The sequence below is a fragment of the Cladophialophora immunda genome, assembly GCF_000835495.1.
Source record: "Cladophialophora immunda strain CBS 83496 unplaced genomic scaffold supercont1.2, whole genome shotgun sequence".
NCBI lineage: Eukaryota > Fungi > Ascomycota > Eurotiomycetes > Chaetothyriales > Herpotrichiellaceae > Cladophialophora > Cladophialophora immunda.
In genome coordinates, this window is record NW_015622542.1 from 6,690,777 (window position 1) to 6,710,645 (window position 19,869).

The window sequence follows — 19,869 nt, forward strand, 5'->3', positions numbered from 1 at the left end:
TTACCTCGTTACATCAATGACCATTGGCCGCTTCTCTGCCCACCAACCCAGGTTTACCAAAGTGTCTAGCCACCAACCCTTAAGCCTTGTCCCCCGGTCATCCCTTCCCCTTTTCTTCACTAAGTAGAATTCCTAGGTAGCGCCATGGAGGGAGGACCCGGAGGCTAGGCCCTCCAGAAACTCGGCTGCAGAACCAGATAACTTCGCTCACAATCAATAACATTCCCACTTCTCGTTCTAACACTTAGGAATAGAAGAGAGGAAGATGCAATTTCACCAGGGCTTTGGGCCTCCGTTCGCGAGCGGCGGATTCCATCCATCCGAGTCAGATTCTAAACCTGACTTCAAGCCACAGGTGACTTTGCAAGGTTCTTTCTCTGCAAAGAGGCATTGTTTCTCAATCATCAAGTTTGGAGATCTTGATGCTCGTATGCTAGCATCGCGTACACTTGCATTGCATCCTTGGATTGTTCATATATAAACAGAGGTAGGTCCACCACAAAGGATGTCGTGACCCCAGAGATCAAATCACCACGCTCGTTTCAATCTCACTCGTTCACTTCTGCTCTTGCTTTCTGATACACTCATTCCCCCCAAAAACACATTCTTTGCACCAATCGACAAACATATCCGACCATGAAAAATCTCATCCTGAGCCTGTCATGCGTGTTCCTCGCGCTGGCTCGCCGGGGTGGCGCCCAATGCCCAGCGGAGTCGCTCTCATTCTCTCCAATCCTCTATGCAGGCCCGAGCGAGGTTCAGTTCACCTCTTGTGACAGCGGAGCAGACAGCCCTCGGGTCTTTCCGATCAATGCAACAACATTTGACTGGTGGTACTTTGACGCGGTTTCGGACGACGGCACCCAGGCGCTCACCGTTATCTTCTTCACGTCTTCTTACCTCGGATTCAGCTTTGACCTCCTGAACGCGATCGACCCGTTGAACGTCTACATTTTTGCCAATACTGGGTCAGGAACGCCCATCTCTTTTCCCGTCGCTGCAACTTCGGTGACGATCGACACAGTCGGCGATGGCGCTTCTGGTGACTGGGTTGGAAGTGGAATCAGTTTCCAGGGCGCCCCTGATCTGAGCACGTACACCCTCACATTCGACAAGACGCTACTCAACTTGGGCATCGAGGGAACTTTCACTTTGAAGACCGTAAGTGCTACACCCCCTTCCCCTACCGCTCTTAAATGACGTGAGCTAACTCGGAACAAACTCAGCGCGGTCCAGGGCACTACGTTTGTGGTCCCTTGGAGGGAGGCCAGCCAGAGGAAGTACTGCCTCATGTCGGCTGGGTGAACGTCATGCCAGCCGCGGATGCTGAGGTGAACGTAAACGTACTGGGCACGCCATTAAAATTCTCCGGGAATGGCTATCATGACAAGGTGTGTTTTCAACCTGTTCGACCCAGATTTTTATTTCCCTCGAGTGTATCCTGGTCGAGATTTACGAGGCTCTAACAAGATGATGCTTAATATCAGAACTGGGGCGATGTCCCATTCATCTCTACACTGAACAGCTGGTACTGGGGCCACGGTACATTTGGCGACTACAACATCGTCTTCTTCGATATGCTCGACCCCAACAACGAAGAAAAAGTCGGCGGCTACGTGTTGAAGGACGGCGAAGTCGTGGGCTCGACCTGCACGACGGGCTTGAAAGTGCGCCCGGTCGGAACGCCGTATCCCCCGACCTTGCTCACCGCGAATCCCACTCAGCTAACCATCAACATGACCCTCAATGACGGCAGCAACTTGAATGCCATCGTGACGGAAAAGGCCACCCAGATAGATATTGGACTCTATACACGGTGGATCGGCGACATCACAGGCACTGTGAACGGCGTCACCACGTCTGGCAGCGCACTGTGGGAGCAGTTCAAGACCCAAGTCTAAAAATCAATGGGGCTGTGATCACCTGTTTTGGCCCTCGACCGAATGCCTGGCATTTGCGCACCTATAGAGACCTGTGTCTCGGACACGAGGGAACGTGTGAAAATCGAACCCTCAGTTTCTAGGAATTTGTTTTCATTTCTTGCAGAGGCCTCGGGGTTTATAGCTGGTTCATGTAACAGGAGGAGCAAAGTTTAATAAAACCTTCGAGTTTCAAATTTGGGCAAAGCCCTTCGGGTGTTAGGCTGGTACGGGTCCCTGTCGTCGCCCTTGACCGATCTCTTTTGAAGGATCGGTTTGGAGTACGAAGCCGGCTCTGCTTCTGTCCTGGCCGATAATAATTATCTGGAAAATTCATCAAACTTATCAAGGGCTCAACTGATGAAATTCTGAGACAAGGGGAGATTGATTTTGTAAGAACACACTTGAATTTTTCACAAATGCCTGAAGAAGTACAAAATTCAGGGGAGTTCAGGTGGTCGGCCTAAAGCTGGCCTTGAAGAATCTCGAAACATCTCTCGACGCCACAGGTCTCTCTGCCCGTAGAACGCTTTTCTACGTATGCTTACTCCTAGAAGTAAGATCAAGTTGTCCATGCTCGATTCCAGAAGTGCAAATGAGGCCACCCGTTTCCCACACCCTGTCCCATGCCTGGATACAACATCCTCCATGTCCAAGACACCGCTTTCCCAAATGTCCACAACCCAACGAGAGAGATAACTGCCATGAAAACCAACGTGATCAAGATTCTACGTTCTGCCGTCACAAACACTTTGGGCCTCTTGGGCCTCTTATCTTCCAACGTACCAGCGACCTGATTTTGTGAATCAGTTTCGAGCTTGGGAACGTATTTGAATTCGAATATGGTCAAGCTCTCCAAACCGGTGTCTGGGGACTTGAGCACTGACCAGACAGTCCGACGGAAGGACTTGATCCGGAGTCTGTCAAGTGGTGGGATCGACCGACACGTGTAACAGGTGACCATCAATAGAAGGCACTGGCCAGCGGTAAGCATCCGATAGTAGAAACCGGGGCGACCAAGTCCCAGAGCGTCGGCGAGCTTGTCTCCGTTTAGCCAGCGTGCATTGGCTTCTAGATACGAGCGGCTCGCGTAGGAAGGAGGTGTGTTCTCCAACGACCAGATAATATTATTGGCGTGCAACCTGGACGTCGCCGAGGGTGCGTATTCGTAGCAATACAGCGATTCCATGATCGCCTTGGCCTTTGCGGGCGTCGAGAAAAACTCTGTCGGAGTGCCCATGTAGTAACCCACCAGCCGCCAGAGGGCCAAGTAATCCAGAATCTCCTGCTGACGGAGGAAAATGCCCTGACGAGGTAACGATTGCCAAATGACAGTGGCAGAGAAGACCGCGATGGTGCCGATGCAATCCAGATCGTTAACCGGGACGCCGCACTTCTCTACCGAGTAGTAGGCAGGGTGACGAGACGCGATTTGCAGGATGCGTTGGCGGACGGTTGCGTGTAAGAACCGAACTCGAAGACAGCTCGCGAAGCCATCGCCGCCCGGTCTGATGGAGGCGAGGTCGTTCGTACATTCTAGAATGAATTGAGTCGTCTCCAGCAGTCGACGCCAAATGGTTTTGATGCTAAATCCTCCGGTCCGGGCAAGAACCTCTGTCACCCTGCTACTGGCTGTACCTCCCAGGAGGGATTGGTAGGTCAGGCCGGTGAGGTTCGCCTCCCCGTACCTGTAGAACACATCCTGGCCTCGGGCAATTTGGTCCCAGTCCACCCATTCAGGGATGGTGTTCACCTGGTCCCAGAGCTGTTGGAGCTTGTTGTTTTTATGATGGTGGCTGCAGAAGAGCGCGTAGGAGTCTCTCTTGGCTTGGGACTCACCAAGAGGAGTCTCGCCCTTTCCTTCACTTCGATCTTCAGAGGGTGGCAACTCGTTCAGGATCCTAACACATTCATCTGCAAGTGTATCACACGTGTACTTAAGATGATTATATTGTTTTGGTGCCTGGTGATAGTCGGTCCACCGGAAACGGTAACCCCAGGCTTCTCTCATTCCGCGCTCAGGCCGGGACGATGCAGTTCTCGTCGTCATGTGGGAAATGGCGAGTTAGGCTTTCTAAGACCGACAGTTGCTAATCAAAGAACGTCAACCTTTCACTGGACACGAATGTCTGTCGTAGGTATTGGCAAGTTGGGACACAAGAGAAATATCTAGTATGCTATCTCGGCCGCGTCAAACTGTCTATCTTTATATCTATCCGGGATGATGATTCCTCGGCGGCCGAGCTTCAATGTAGGGACATCAACGGGCGAGCTAGATGCGATGCCCAATACTCTTCAAGTCCATCGCCTATGTTAGGTCGGACTGATCCACATAAACCGTGTCAGCAAAGCATCGCCCCGTACGGGTACCGAGACCCTGGATCTGCCAGGCCTTCAATGCAAGAGGGATCCTGCTTGTGTTTAATGTGTCGAAATACTCGGTATCTCTGTCAAGCCGATAAGGTGAGGCTAGCGGAGTCAACAAATCGTGGTCAAAGTGCGTAAGCGAGTTCAAGTAGTTAGAGTGGGCATGAGTGGGCCATTTATTTCACTTTCCAGCTGCTAATTGGACACAGCAGCATCCACAAATCCCCGAGAACGGGATTTGTTCAATTATGCTAGCGGGATGCCAAGCGCATTCCTCTCATGCTGACAAGCCACTCCAGTGCTTGATTCTAACAATGTCACCTGGATACATGCACAGAGAGTCTGACTCCCATTGCTGCAATAGTGGAGAAGAGACATGTTCCCCATTTAGGACTGGACAAGCCGGACGTGGAGTGGGACTTGGAAACACCTCACCGAGCCCAATCCAGTTGACGAGGACACCAGGAAGCCGTAGACGTCCTAATACGAGTGGCTGGCGTTTTCTATGCCTCAGGAGATTGTATTCGCATCTTGGATAGGACAGTCAGGTTAACCGAGTCAAGTTGTCAATGTCAGACGTCCCATCCTTTACGTGTACTTGCTCTCTCATGGAGCGTTCTCTCACGATGTTCCGCGAGATTTTACTGCGATTCGGAAACAGCTTGACTCGACCCGCATACGCCTCTAATCATGCAATCGGAATCAGCAAAACAGAGACGTCGTCTCCGGACCGCAAACGTCGCCTGATTATATGGGGGGAAGCCGAGGCGCGCCTGGCTCTATATGTTCGAGATCCTGGGAGATTGCTCGTCGTTATTCAGCATATATAACAAATGCTTTGGACAATTTCAGACATTCCCTGCTCTCTACACCTCCCTACTCCTATCCTCTAAACATTTTGGTCACCATTCATCAATGGAGAAAACAACGGCAACTCACCTGGATTCCAGAACTCTGTCTTCAGAGCAGATAGAAACCGCCAAAGGAAAAATCGAGGCTCTGCGCGTTGACACGGACGACAACGCCCACGCTGTGAAAGGTGATGACTCCGATGGGACAATCGAGTGGACCGGGAAACATATTATCGCCTCTCTATCCCTCGCTGGGTTATACGTCGGTATATCACTGTCCCGGAGTCGGAAGAAAGAACAAGGGAAATCAGAGTGACTAACCTTCCAAAGGCGCCCAAATCCCTCTGTACTTTGTCGGTGGTTCCCTTACGTTCATAACAAGAGACATTGGATCATCCCAGAAGGTCTCCTGGCTTCCGGTGGCCAATACTCTGGCGATTGCGTCGATTGCTCCATTTGTTGGATACCTGCAGGATATTTTGGGACGTCGCTACATGTCGCTGATTGGAGGTGTGGCTATTATGATTGGAATTATCCTCATTGGGACCTCCCACGCGTTTGGCCAGGCCGTGACTGGCATGTCATTCGCCGGCGCGGGCGGTGCTATTGGCGAGCTTACGGCGCTTGCTGGGTGAGCGACACCTATCATGTACCGTGCCTGGCGTACTGGCTGACGGTATTGCGTCTCAGAACTGCAGAACTCGTTCCTGTCAAGCAACGAGGGCTCTATCTAGGTCTCGTTACTTTTTTTGTGGTCCCTTTTGTGCCCTACGTCATGTATAGCCAGCTCCTAGGCACCTACCACACTTGGAGATGGGGAATGTGGATCTCACTGTCAGTAGTACAGACAACAAACAGACAGATACCCTTCCAAGCTAACATTCAAAGTAGGATCTACAATGGTGTTTGCTTCGTGGGTATCGCTCTGACCTACTTTCCGCGGGCGACCAGGAGAGGTGGTGGAGCTACCAAAATGCAGATTCTGAAGAGCATTGACTACGTGGGTGGCCTCTTGTCAATCATCGGGCTGACCCTTTTGTAAGTGGCGCAATGTCCACCGTAAGTCTATCAACTAACGTACTTGGCAGCCTCGTGGCTCTCCAGGCGGGTGGCTACTCACATCCCTGGTCGTCTGCTTACGTTCTTGGCAACCTTCTAATTGGTATCGCACTCGTCGTCACCTTCGTTGTGTGGGAGTATAAATTTGCTCGAAATGCCATGGTCCCACGCGAGCTTTTCCAAGGCCAGCATATCGTCGCGGTCTCCTTCCTGGTAGCTTTCGTCGGCGGAATGAACTTCTATTCGTCCCTCAACTTCTTTCCGCTGGAGGCGTCGACCGTCTTTCCACCGGATCCTGTACAGGTCGGATTGAAGGGACTCGCCGCTGCCATTGGTGTGACTTGCGGCGCTACCGTTGTGAACGCGGCGTTGTCGTGGTTGAAAGGATACAATCGAGAACTCCTAGTCGGTTCATGTGTTCTGATGACAGCATTCGGTGGAGTTTTGGCAAGTGTAACTCCAGACACCCCCGGCAGGCTGTATGGGTTCGCGGTCCTGTCTGGCATCGGAATCGGGGGTGTCCTTGTGCCAGCTGCCACCATTGCCATCACCGTTGCGTAAGTGGAACCCGAGAGTGCTCATCCAGCGCATATTCACGTCGACCCTAACAGCTACCCAGGCCCGACGAATTGATTGCCACCTGTGTGGCACTGTCGCTGTCCATCCGTGTGGTTGGAGGCTCCATCGGCTACAGCATCTATTACAATATCTTCTACCACAAGCTCGCCGCTCAACTTCCAATAGAAGTCGCCGAGGCAGCAATTCAAGCCGGCCTACCGATCGCATCGGCAAAAGCCTTCGTGGAGGCATTCATCTTGGACCCCGCTGCCGCTGCCGAAATTCCTGGCGTCACACCCGCCGTGTTAGAAGCAGCTGCTATTGGGACCCGCTGGGGTTATGCCTATGCCCTCAAATTCGTGTGGTATACCAGTATTGCTTTTGGGGTATGTGCGACCATTGCCTGCCTCTTCCTCGGCAATATCAAAAAATACATGACCAATCGCATTGCTGCTCAAATTATCCATTGAGTCGGGAGGAGGAAAGGGGAAGAATAGACCAAATGGCTCATGCTGAACTCCAGGAGCGCTCAGGGGTCGATCAGGAAGCAGAAGATCAACCGACACCAAGCTGGCGTCAGAATTACCCGGCCACCCAACCCTAATTTTAGTGCGTTCTGCTCAACGTTACGTACTTGTTACAGTACAGTAGTACTGAGAATAGAATAAAATAGCTAGATAAATAGGGCAGGATTTAATAATTAATCCTACAGAAGAAAAGTATTATATTATCGCCTAGGATCGAGAGAATCTTGAGAAAGGCTCTTCTTAAATGACAAGCAGCAACGACATAGATGCGGAGGATCGAGTCATCCTCCCGATCAATGAAGTGACCACACAGCAAGTAACATCCCAGTTCCCAGAAGGGGTAACAAACGCCGGCTCCTGAGGACGCCAGCAGCAGAGTTAGTGCTACCTGACCGAGTGTTTGTTGGTGACACTGTAGATGTTGTCATAGTAGAGGAGCTGGCACTCTCGACCGCCGTCGATCCTGAATCACCTTGCGACGTCGAATTCTGCCCCTTCTCTACCACGAACTGTACTACGTCGGTATGGTATGTTGAGGTTGCAAGGCTGTGTACCATGTCGTTGTTGCCTGAATAACAGTAGCGATCGCCCCTGCCGCACCATGATCCCATGAGGCCGCTGTACTGGTTGCACACGGTGGTATTCTTCCGTGGGAAACCCTGAACGGGAAGTTGGCCAGGGATATTGCCCGACGCAGTTACAGTAGCTCTGCGACCAACTTGGATAAGATTTCTTGACGATAGTGATTACGCTTCGGAAAAGGCTACACGTAACATTGTCAATTGGCACAAAGAGACTGAAGAAGGTAGCATCCGGCTTGACATGGGAAACGAAAACGAGACCCAAAATTCACATGTATCCTTGGATACATCGAGAATCTAAGGCTTCAACTGGACACAACCGGCTATATCACCGATCCATGGAGGGTTCCACACAGGCAGGCGCTCCGGGCCGAAAAGGGTTACAGCAGGCCAGACAAGAATAGCGGAGCAACGAGCAACATGTCCCGAAAGATGGCCCTTCCGAAGACGTGAAACACAAATATTCAGGATTAAAGCGGCCTCGCTCCCTCTCGCTCCCTTTCCTGAATGAAGATGGTAATGGATAAAGTAGAGTTCGGGGCATATATAATATATACATATACACGTCCTTACGCCGACGTGCAGGCGTGGCGGTGTATTGTCAACGATGTAATGTCAACCTTTACCCTCCGGCTGACTAGAACTACGTTGCATAATATAGAGCTCTTTGGTCGGGAAATCGTCTCTAAGGATATCCTAGCTTCTCTCTTATCTCTTCTCTATCGTATAATCCAGGATACTTATAAGCTCTGTCTATAGAACTCCCTTATCCTTACCATCGCTGTAGAAGAGATAGAGTCTAAGAAAGCGTGTCGGGTGGTGCGTACCGACGAACATTGATTAAAGCTCAGACCCTAGAATACATGAGAATTCTTCGCCTTATCGAACCCCTGACCCCTCGCATATACGGGCAAAAACTCCTCCATGTGATATAATACGCTGTCGTCTGAGCCCTTATACGTAAATGTCTGCAACTTCCCGTGGAATAATCAAAGCAACACTCGTCTAGTCACTCCAGCGCCCTTCGCCCTGCGCCTAGAAACTTTTTCTCGCTCCCAGGATTCTCCGTTTTCGCAGTCCAGAGTCGATCTGGTCAATGGGGCCTCCACTGGTGTAGGCATTCCACGACGTACACAATTCGCCGACGCTCGATGGGATCGTGATGGACGAGGCGATGAGGCTCGGTTGTTCCTGTCCCAGAGTTAGGAATTTGGCGGAATTGATAATGTCAATGCCGAGAGAAGCGACTTACCAGAATGTTGACGTACAGTCCGCCGCTGACGTGCCAGGCGATATGGCAGTGAAACGGCCACACGCCCGGGTTATCGGCGACGATTTGAATGGCCATGTATCCGTCGGGCTGCACCATTTGGACGTCCCGCCGGGCGGGGTTGGAAGGATTGACGACGGTCCCATCCCAGCTGCCCGTGCCTTCGCTCAGGACGAACATGTTGTGCCCGTGGATGTGCATCGGGTGCATCAGGGGAGTTTCGTTGTTGAGCACAATGACGAAACTACCGTTGCTGCCGAAGTCGTAGACGTTCCACTCCGGGTTGTAGGGGTATGAGTCGTTGCCACCATTGGCCAGCATGAGCAGAGGGGAGTTGTAGTCAGTGCGGAAGCTGGAGCCATCCATCGTCCACAGAAAATTGCCGGTGCTGTTGACCTCGAAGCTGAGAGCAATGTCCACCGTGCTGTTGGCCGCCGGTGGGGTAATCGAGGCATAAGGGACAGTCTCGCTCAGAGGGTCGTTGCCACAGAGGGTATCGTTCACGGTCCATCCCGACGACGTTGGGGTAGCCGTGGTATTGGCGTCTTGATAGTACACCATGGCCAAGCCGTAAGGTTGGTCCGGCAACGAGCATGCCGTGCTGATCGTGGACCTCATCCAGTACATGCTGTCTGCGGTACCGTTGGCATGAAGGACGACGTCCGCGCGTTGGCCGATCCCCAATGAAACGACGTCGGTGGTGTAGGGCACGATCGGGACGAAGTCATAGGCGATCACCGTGAGGACATGGTTGTCAATACTGAATCGTTGCAATCCCTCGGCACCGGCATTGATGAGTCGAAGCCGGTAGGACTGTCCTGACGTGATTTGAAACTTGGAATACCCTGCGTTAGAGACGCAGGTGGAATTGTCGGTGACAAGCGAGCAATTAAAGATTCCCTTTCCGTTGATGAGATTGTTGATTGAGTCCGGCGCAATTTTGGTGAGATCAGTGCCCATCACTTCCTCCACGATTGTATAATAGGGTTCGTGATAATAGTCAGTAAGGATAATCGGCCCTAGGTCCTCGTCGTAGTCCGCATTCGTAGGCCCATGGATAATCATCGCCCCGAACACTCCGTCTGCGTATTGCGCACTGTAATGCGCGTGATACCAGGATGTTCCGTAGAGGTCGGCGTTGAAGGAATACGTAAACGTCTGCCCGGGTGCGATCGGGCATTGTGTGATTCCCGGAACGCCATCCTCGTAAGGTGTTCCCGTCTGCAACAGGCCGTGCCAGTGCAAGGCCGTTCCTTCTTCCGGGTTGGTGATGTTGTTGGTCACTGTAACTTGAATTGTGTCGCCCCAATTCGCCTCGATGGTAGGACCAGGGAAGGCACCATTGACGAGTATAGCGGAACGATACAATCCGTCTGGGGCTATTGTTCCTCTGGATATGACGAAATCATAAGACCTTATCACTCCAGTCGACGGTGGGGAGGTGTAAGGGTTGGTATATGCAGAGCGATTCCCCCAAGGCAAGCCGCCGGCCTGGCTCGAGTCGGGCAGGTACTTTGGATATGTTGGTGCGCCGAGGGTCCCGAGGAGAGAGTTTCCGTTAGTCTTGCCCTGTGGCAGGGCATTGATCCCCAGCGAGACCCGTTGTCGGTCTGGGCTCTCCGGTACTGCTGAGGCGGACGGGAAGAGGAGGGCAGAGAGATAAGACGGCAATTCCGCTGTTCCTGTTATGGCGGGACCGGAGTACGATACGCCCGTTGAGGTATCCTGGACCTATAGTTCGTGTCAGTTTCGACTTATAGAAATGGACATGGACGGAACAAGTACAGGATGACAAGTCCGGCACTGAGAAGCACTGCTGACGCTGCCGTTCACGGCCGGTGATGGCAGATTCCAGCATCGAGTGGTTGAAGCATGTCCACTGTCAGAGCTCGTGGAGCCAGTCTTCGCGGGAGCGACCTGCGATTTGTGTGTTCCGGTGCCATCTCCTTGCCCGTTCCAATCGTTCCACGAGTCGTGGCCAGTCTCGGTGCCTCCCACGTTCGCAATAGCTGTAAGAAAGACTCCGACCCATAAAGTTAAGAGCCGAACCCCCATGTTGACAGAACCCAACGACCGAAAAATAAACGACGGGACGAGTAGAAAGATACTCTCAAATGAGTGGACGACGTTACAGCACGTCTGCGGTTCGACAAGACCAAACAAATGACCTTGTCGGAATGGTAGAAGGTCGAGGGAAGATCGAGCTCTGAGCCATGTGGACTATTGCGAGATCGAATACAAGATATAAGGAGAACATAGCGCGTGGCATCCACAGGGGACGGTCAAGATGGCGTAAAGCCAGCAAATTGTTGATTGTGCGTTTCGAATCAACTTTGGCCATCGAGGCCATGGCCCATCAATGTGCGTTGTGGGTCTTTCGACAGATTGGACTGGAGGCGGGTTCCCCAACGGTGGGCACACGGCTTAGACTCTATCTTCATGACGGCCACCAGAGCGAGCTCGGTACAGGGCTGGCGTACACTGGGTAGATACGTTGCTCCTTTTCATGTTCAGCCGCGGTGGGGAGGCCAGCGACGAGTGTTTTCACATGGCAAAAATTAAAACAGCGTCAACGTGTTGTAGTGGGCTATGCTTTCCACATCAACCGCTCGCGGGCAACGCTTGTCGTAAATTGACCGAAGTTACCTTCCTCGTCCTACGAAAACGGTCTCTTCTCTTGGTGGCTGTCAACGAGCATCCAGTAGACTCGCTTGTGGCTTGACGGGACGTGCGTAGAGCGCGAGAACTGCAAAGTTTAATCCGTACCCATTTGCCCCGTGGCGAAGCTTTGACGCATCACATCCCCTGGGAGCTGCAGGAACTCTGTATAAACCCACTTCAACTAGCACGCGGTCTGGCCACGAGTTAGACACGTTATCGTAACCCAATGAGGTTCGGCTCCAACACGTCGGCTACTAGATCAGGGCTACAGATACCACGCCCCCACCGGTGACGACGCTCGTGACGCATCCTAAACCGGAAAGCCTTGGCCAAAAAGACACCGTTTTTGGTTGGCGGTTACAACAAGCATCAATTGCAGGCGCGCCGCATAGGGGGACCTCATGGTCCCAGGGACCGTTGAAGTTGGTAGGTTTCTGTCAAGGCTGTGCTCCGACCAATCAGCTCGCGGTTCCTTCGGGCCTCAGCTGCAGCCAATCAGCAGGCGGCTGTACCTGTGCCGAGGATTCTCTAACAGGACGTCGCAACCCCTTTGCCTGCATCAAGGTATCGAGGTACTTATCAGGAAATCCCTCCTCGCCTCTCGACCGACCAGCGAGTGTGCCTGTAACGGGGTATACATACAGTTAATCCATGAGCAGTCGAAATTCAGCACTCTTCCGCATGGCTCATATCAGGCAGGTCTGCTGTACAAGCTGACATGACTATTACATATCGTCTGATGGTCGCCTTACAGTTCTGTCCGTTTCCTTCAGCTCCTTGTGAAGCGGGAGTGATGCAATCTACGTAGCTTGTTGACATTGAGAAACTCCGCATGCTTGGTGCCTTTTATAGTCCACCCATAAATGCAGCCCCCAAGAGTATTTCCAGATTCTCTACAGTCCCCTGTCAAAAATAGCCCAAAATCCAGCCGATGCCCCCGCTGCCGCAGCGGCGTCGTCAGCTCGACGGCATTTCGATCTTGAATCTCACGTCCACGTCACCCTCGCCGAACGGAATCGGGTTGGACTCTTCATCGAAGAGCGTCCTTTCGAAAAACCGAACATTCATGTCTTGATCAGCAAGCACGACGGTCTGCTTTTGCGTCCCGTACAGTCCACTGACGCCTAGTTGATGAGCCCGGAAGGGGGGGTTGATTGAGGGGGAATGGCGCCGGACCGGGGTGTTGTGGCCTACAATGTCGACCTTCTCGTGTCTTTTGGCGGCGGCGATCTCGTCGTCTGCAAGGTGATGACTCATGTCTTTTCGTCCCAGAGTTGGCACGTAGATGGTGTTTCTTAGGGCTGGAATATACGTCTCCAGACCGGACCCTTCTGGTTCGCCGTTTCGAGGAAGGGTTTCGTGGCTCAGCAGATCGAGAAACCTTCCTATCAGCTGGTCTTCTGTTTCTTCGTTTTCGACGCTCTGGCGGATCGTGTTCAACATGAGCTCTTCGCCCAAGGTGACCTTCTTCCACGATCGGTCCGAGAAATCGGCATTACTGAGGCCAACAGTGTGCACCACGTCCCCTGCTATCCAAGGAACTTGACTCTGGTGTTCAGCCCGGTTGGAGATGACAGCGAGCTTCTCGCCTATGTGACCACAGACAAGACTGAATCCACCGGCGTCCTTAGCAACGCCGGTATTGACAACGTCTTTGACAAACTCTTCCACGGGACCGACATCCTCAGACAAGAACTTTTTGATGATGGCGCCACGGCTGACGGCGGTTGGAGGCGGCGTAACGTCCTCCTTGAAGTTGGTGAGGACCGCAACCTTGCCTGTTCTCGTCACTCCGAGCCATGTCCCGTGGATTTCGCGCAGCATATCCCGGCCTCCGAGAACGTGGGAGTGAGGATCTGGCCACCATCCGGCAATATCGGTGGGTCGGTTTAGATATTCGTCCCGGTTGTCGATGAGGATGAGTCGATAGGAAGGGTGTGCGGTGGAGATTATTGCGATACACATTTTGAAGTAGGATGAGTGTTCACCTGAGGTAGAATATGGCTTTTTTTTTGCGACAAAACGGGACCGGGAGGCGCAGGGCCAATGCAAACCAGCCAGATTTATATGCAAACTGTGACGAGGTGATGGGTCTTTCCGATTGGCATCACACCACTCACTCCCTCTGCCCCGGAATCTGGTAGCAAGACTCACGAAAACGTTGACGTCGTTTGGAGCAAGGGGCGGTCTTTTTGCTAGTTGGTGTGGAAAGACCTCAATGCCACGTAGTTTCAAGGCGGACCTGCAGCAAATAAAAAATTGACGGCTGCTCAACAAATACAATCAATCAGTTGACGACATGGCTCCTCGGGAACCGAGGCGAGAAGTTTAAAAGGCGTGGAGCAGCAGCCAGTAGGAAGAGCGCAGTGGGTGGTCAACTGACTTCTTTTTCTCCGGTAGGCAGCAAACCCTGCCTGCGTTGAGTTGTACGGCAAGTCCCTTTGCCTTCGATGTTGCGTGGTAGCCTGGATCGTGAGCCTTGATCAGTCTCAAGTGGCCCTATGAATGTTGAAGGTCAAAAGGAACGACGGTTGATATTTACTCTCTAGAAAACATCGAAGCTGCGCGTGACGTCTTCCCCCTCCACCGTAGAAGATGTTCCGAATACGGCCGGGCATTTCAGTGCGCCTGCCCCGCGCCTTATCGATAGGAAACGAGGCTGAGCTCCGACCCGCAGGGCTGGGCTGCCCACACTGCGGAGTCCGCGCAGCCTGACCCTCTGACTTGCTCTTCCGTCAGGCACACCGACTTTGGTCACTTTGGCTTTCCTCAATCCCTCCGTGCAGGACATCTGTTTCCTTGAGGACAAAGAAGAGGCCACCTTGTGCCACATGCTGTGTCTACCTTGGCTGCCTGGTGGCTGTGTCAGAGATACTTAATTGCTTCCTCGACTTTCCGAGCCATTGACCTTTCCCATCACCAGCCCTCGATCCCTTCTTCCCTTCTCAAAGTCACCATGTTCGGGATCATAGCAGATCTCATTGCGTGAGTACAACAACTGCGAGCCCAACTTACTGCGGATACCCAACTAACCTCCCACTTCTACCCTTTTCATGCAGCTCCGTCACCACCATCCTCCTCCCAGCCTACCTCTCCTACAAAGCTCTGCGCACAAATGACCCGGCTCAAACGCACCCGTGGTTGATCTACTTCTCTATCCTCTCCCTCACCCTTCTGTTCGAATCCTGGACTCTGTTCATCATAGGCTGGATCCCTTTCTATTCATGGCTCCGCCTCATCTTCCTTCTCTACCTCGTCCTTCCGCAGACCCAAGGTGCTAAGATACTCTACCTGGACTATTTGGAGCCGTACATTGTCCACCATGAACGACAGATTGACCAGTTTATTGGCGAAACCCATGACAGACTGCAACAGATGGGGCTGGGATACCTAAACATTGCAATCGAGTGGGCACGGGAGAAGATTCTAGGGCAGAAGAGTCCGCAACAACCAGCCGGCCAGCAGCAAGCAGCCGGGGTAGGGGGCTACGCCAGCTACGCATCGGACTTGCTTTCCCGCTTTGCCATGCCCGGTGCAAGGACGAATACTCCTACCCAACCCGGCACGACCTCTGCGGGAGTGTACAGTATGGTCTCGAACTTCGCTGCAGGGCTGGCTTCCACAACCACCTCTCCTCAGGGGACGTATCGCTCGGCAGCTGCCGAAGCCGCTTCAATCTCTATTCCCCCGAATCTTTTCCAGTTTGAGAACATCCCTGGCCAGTCCACGGCCGAGAAATCCTCCTTCATCACCGCACAGCGTGACAGGTTGTTGGGACTGGTGAAGATGCTGGACAGCGAGCAGCAGAACCTGGACCTTGCCTATGGCGCCGCTCCAGGCGAAAGCGGTGCACGGGGAGGCAACGGCGGGCATAGCAAGCGGCCGTCGAGCTCCGGATCCGGGTTGGCGATGGGCGGTGGGTTGAAGACCAAGTCGCGCAGCGAGCAGTCCTTTGAGAATGTCGACTACGACGAAGCCACAGGAGGTTCGAACACGCCGGCAGAGAACTATGATCGTCGGCGGACGAGCGCCGGTGACGGCGCCGGCGGAGGCTGGATCCCCGCGGGCGTCAGCGGATGGTTCTCAGGCAGCGGTCCCGCCGGCGGTGCTGAAGGTGAAGGCCACTACGAGCGGAGCGAGCGCGACATGGACAGGGAGCGGAGGCGAGATTCTGGCCCGGGGTCGTCGTCCGCACGAGCATCTCGAGGATGGACCGCCGCGCGGGATATCACGGACGAGATCTCACGCGGCATGAGCAGTGGCGTCGATTCGTTGATGGGAGACCACGAGCGACGCAGATGAAGTCCCGCCCCGAGTAAACCACCAACAGCAGGCGCAAAAGACGGGACTCGAACCGTCAGGGACCGTCAGGATAGGCATGGCAGGGCATGATCGAATGGGACACGGCAAAAGCTACAGTACCCACCGACCACCTCCTTTTCTGCGCTGTGGTAAATAAAATACGGGGGATATGAGAAGGGCGGCTGTCCGGTTTACATACAATCTAGTGCTGTAAATGGAGTAAATGGAATATGCAATCGGAAACGCAGAAACGTAGTAACGCGGTTTTCCAAAGTCCAGCAAGCACGTTGTGACATCGAGTGCCGAGTGTCGAGAGCAAAGATGATGGGACAATCAGTCAAAGAGAGGGTAGAGATATCTGCGATTCTCAAAGCACATATTGCGGTATCATTGCGTCTTCCCATATATCTCGTGCTCCATAAATCCATACACACATGGTCGAGGGTCGCCCCAACAGTCGAGCCTACACCAACGCCCTAGTGACCTTCGACGAGTCAATGCTAACCATGACTCGGATCAATGTACTCCAGAATGTGCATCCACAAAACATTGTACAGTCCTGCAAATATATGCCCGTTCAACGACCCATGAGACTCCCCTTATATGGACGAGTCCGACTCAAAATCGCTCAGGAAATCGAACACTCAGCAGAATGCGGTATCCGCCGTTCACGCCCGCCTTGCGTCCCTGCCCTCCTCTTTACAAAATGTGGAAAAATTCATAATCATCGCGTCACTACACAGTGTGCACCAAATCAACCCAAACTTTTTAATCGTTGCCGAGCACAAAATCCATGCGGCGAGTCCACGCCGCCTCATTCATCGAGTCATGGAAGCCTGGAAATAGCATCGTAACTGATCATTCAGTCGTCGCCTCGCGCCTTTCGGTCCGGATCCGGAATCTTTCTCTGAACCTCCTGGCCAGCCCGGATCGCTCCTCATCGTTGTCCGGACGACTCGATCGAAGAGTCTCCTGCCGCAGCCGCCTCAGCGCCGCAATGCGCTCTTCTCGAGATCCAGAAGCGAGATGTCGCAGATTGGCCACTGTTTCCCTTCGCCCCCCTCGGTGTGGACTACCGGTGATATCGGCAGTCCCAGCAGGAGGTAGCGGCGGCGGGAATTGACCATCTTGGTCCGCTGTCGCGGTAGAACCTCTCCGTTCTTCTCCCTCAATCTCTTGATTCTGTGGTCTCAGGTCGACTCGACACAGCGGGCAGGTTCCACTGACGTTCAGAAGCCACGGGTCGATGCAGTCAGGATGGAATTTGTGGTTACAGGGCAACACACGAACTTCCTCCCCTTTCTTGAAGTCCTCGGTACATATCGAGCAGCCTAGATGACCTTCGGCATCGGTGCCATCGGGGTTACTGGTTGCGATGACTGCTGGCGCTGCTCGGTCGCTACTGGACTCGGAAGTGACAACCTCCCCCGCTTCAGCTTTGTTCGCCGCATCGGGATTGGTGGTATGAGACGTCGAATCGTTTCCAGCATTCATTTCAATGTCTGACCCTTCGGCTGGTTTCGTGGCGGGGAGATCCTGATGGTCACCAAACTTGACAATTGGGAGGGTCTCAAGCATAGCACGTGCGATGCCCTTCGCGCGACTTTGTCTGCCCCTGCCCGCAATGTTTCGAGGTCCGTACCTTTCAGGATGTCTATGCGCCCGTATGGCACCAGTGACGATGATGACAACGAACAGAGCCGTGATGATGCCGGTGATGGAATATAAAATGATCATGGCAACCGCGGTCGTCGGGGATTGCCCGATGCTACCATTTCCATTAAACCCAGGGGCAGAAGAGTTGGTGTAAGAGGTCAGATCTGGGAGGATTGTGGCCGTACCAGGACTCTCCTGACTCAGGCTCAAATCTGCCAAACTCGACGCCGTCGCACGTTTAGTTGTTGTCAAGATCCCTCCAATTGTCGGAAGCCCATCTAGCCCGGTGGCAATGCAATGGTCGCTTGTCTCGCTGTATAGGATGACAATGTTCGCGCGCGGCGAGTTCACGACAATGCGGAAGACTTCGCTTGCGTCCAAGTTGTCAGGGTAATCTTCTGGATCGCAAGAAACATAGGAAAACTGGTCGACGTCTGCGATGTCGTTGGCGTTGGACGCATCGATGTTGACCAGATGTCCTTCCACACGGACTTGGAGAAAGCCTTCATGCGACATTTGCGCATAAGGGCCGAGGGGTGCCATCTGTATCACCGGAATTTTGGGAAATTCGGTGCCATTCAAGATAAATCTGGGGGATGTCGAGAGTGGAAGAAGATCTTGTGTGTTGTTGGATGGTGCAATGGTCTGCGCCGCCGTTCTTGAGCACAAGAACGTCAGCGCTGCGACGAAGATGGCCAGCCATCTCTGACAATATCGAGCAACAGCCATGTCTGTCTTGTATGGTGCTACCGCCGGCTCTTCGTATCCAAAAACAATAACCCTCTTCCTGCTCGTCACAGAGACCCCACCTTCTGATCAATTATACGGGCGCTCGATCGGCTTGGTGCGTCCAGGTTGGACAAGAAATCGGCACGCGGAGGCTTGCTGCTCAACAGACAGGACGTGAAGTGTATTATATCGAGCACAGGACTGGGGAGTGTGCCATGACACCCCCTCGAGGCAATTCAGAGGAAGAGGTTAGCGGCCGGGCGATGCTGCTTACATCCGTCAACGAAGGATCGACACAGCAGACGGGTGATGAGCGGATAGGTGTTGGTTCACAGTGCGCGAGGGACGAAAAGGGGACAGGGGATGATTTGGAAGCACGATTGAGGCTGTGTTGGAAGGACTGGCGACCGCAACGGTTTCGAGTTTGAGAACTTGTCACAGAAGTTGAGTTTCATGCACTTGTCGGCGATCGAGGGTCTCCCAAGTGTCCCAAGGTGCAGCTGATCGGAACGCCGGGAGGCGTGGAGTGATCCACTGAGAATCCTGGGCGAACCAGGACGTCGGTGGTCTCAATCGATTGGCGTGGGATATCGTATGCCACAGAGCCAAACCCATCCCACTAGGATACGAGGTGATGGGGATATCCGGCGGTTATCCTTGGGCTCGGGGCGTTGACCAGCGCTCACGAGGAAGGAAAAAGAAAGGTTCGACTTGTTCCACGGTCCTGCCTGTGATTGATCCCCTTTTCCCTGCGTCCTGCGTGAATATCGACGCGAAGGTCAGGCGGCAGGCGACAGGCGTCAGAGGATGCTGATGGTACGTGTTGAAGCAGGGGCACGAGAACCTTTGAGACGTGTCCGACCAGCACAACTAAGCACAACCACAGCGTCTGATGCCAGTCAGCACAGCTCTGGGGATAACCAAGGGGGAAGGAGAGGGTGGTGGACCTCGTTACAAAGGGCGTGAGGGGTTGGTGGAAACCGACCGAGGAGCGACCAGCATGTCGAACCTTGGAGGGGGCCGGAACAGGTGTGTTGCCGAGGCCGGGGGCTCATTAAGCAACACCTAGCCATGCCTAGCCACGCCTAGGTGGTGCCTATGTGGTGCCTATCACGTCGCCTATCAATCTCGCAAGCCTGGGGCTCACTAGACGGGACTAGGCCACGGGCTAGCCACCCCCAAGTGCCACTCGGTCAGTCAATGACGCGTATTCGCAACCATTATCTCAATCCATCATCAACCCTTCACTGTCAACCCGCAATTATGTAGGTACAAGTGAAATAAAATATGATGTACTGTACACCACCACCAAGATCTTGTTCTTCCGCAACGGGCTTAAGCAACGGCACGCGACACATCGACCTACGCTGGCCGCGTATTCATCTGCGT

The 19,869-nt window shown here is 53.3% G+C and overlaps 4 protein-coding genes across 4 annotated transcripts; 1 reads left to right on the top strand and 3 right to left on the bottom strand.

The window, feature by feature from the left end:
• Positions 1-8,862: 8,862 nt before the first annotated feature.
• Positions 8,863-11,194, bottom strand: PV07_04502 (uncharacterized protein). Its single transcript, XM_016391311.1, has 3 exons — positions 10,918-11,194; positions 9,115-10,863; positions 8,863-9,053 (listed from the first exon to the last, which is right to left on the bottom strand). The coding sequence occupies exons 1-3, from the start codon at positions 11,185-11,187 to the stop codon at positions 8,898-8,900; spliced, it is 2,175 nt and encodes a 724-aa protein (XP_016253213.1). The 5' UTR covers positions 11,188-11,194; the 3' UTR covers positions 8,863-8,897.
• Positions 11,195-12,221: 1,027 nt separating this feature from the next.
• On the bottom strand, positions 12,222-14,297 carry PV07_04503 (uncharacterized protein). Its single transcript, XM_016391312.1, has one exon. It carries the CDS (start codon positions 13,756-13,758, stop codon positions 12,751-12,753), a length of 1,008 nt encoding a protein of 335 aa, XP_016253214.1. The 5' UTR covers positions 13,759-14,297; the 3' UTR covers positions 12,222-12,750.
• Positions 14,298-14,537: 240 nt separating this feature from the next.
• Positions 14,538-16,480, top strand: PV07_04504 (uncharacterized protein). Its single transcript, XM_016391313.1, has 2 exons — positions 14,538-14,778; positions 14,853-16,480. The coding sequence occupies exons 1-2, from the start codon at positions 14,750-14,752 to the stop codon at positions 16,093-16,095; spliced, it is 1,272 nt and encodes a 423-aa protein (XP_016253215.1). The 5' UTR covers positions 14,538-14,749; the 3' UTR covers positions 16,096-16,480.
• PV07_04505 (uncharacterized protein) lies at positions 16,447-19,131 on the bottom strand. Its single transcript, XM_016391314.1, has one exon. The coding sequence runs from the start codon at positions 18,478-18,480 to the stop codon at positions 16,954-16,956; it is 1,527 nt and encodes a 508-aa protein (XP_016253216.1). The 5' UTR covers positions 18,481-19,131; the 3' UTR covers positions 16,447-16,953.
• Between the last annotated feature and the right edge of the window lie 738 nt (positions 19,132-19,869).

Bases quoted from the DNA above. Each gene is read 5' to 3' on its own strand.
- PV07_04505 (XM_016391314.1), bottom strand. From the start codon at position 18,480: ATGGCTGTTGCTCGATATTGTCAGAGATGGCTGGCCATCTTCGTCGCA.
- PV07_04504 (XM_016391313.1), top strand. From the start codon at position 14,750: ATGTTCGGGATCATAGCAGATCTCATTGC. The intron at 14,779-14,852 runs GTGAGTACAACA...CTTTTCATGCAG, and splicing joins ATCATAGCAGATCTCATTGC to CTCCGTCACCACCATCCTCC.
- PV07_04502 (XM_016391311.1), bottom strand. From the start codon at position 11,187: ATGGGGGTTCGGCTCTTAACTTTATGGGTCGGAGTCTTTCTTACAGCT. The intron at 10,864-10,917 runs GTACTTGTTCCG...CACGAACTATAG, and splicing joins AGTGCCGGACTTGTCATCCT to GTCCAGGATACCTCAACGGG. The intron at 9,054-9,114 runs GTAAGTCGCTTC...ACTCTGGGACAG, and splicing joins GACTGTACGTCAACATTCTG to GAACAACCGAGCCTCATCGC.
- PV07_04503 (XM_016391312.1), bottom strand. From the start codon at position 13,758: ATGTGTATCGCAATAATCTCCACCGCACACCCTTCCTATCGACTCATC.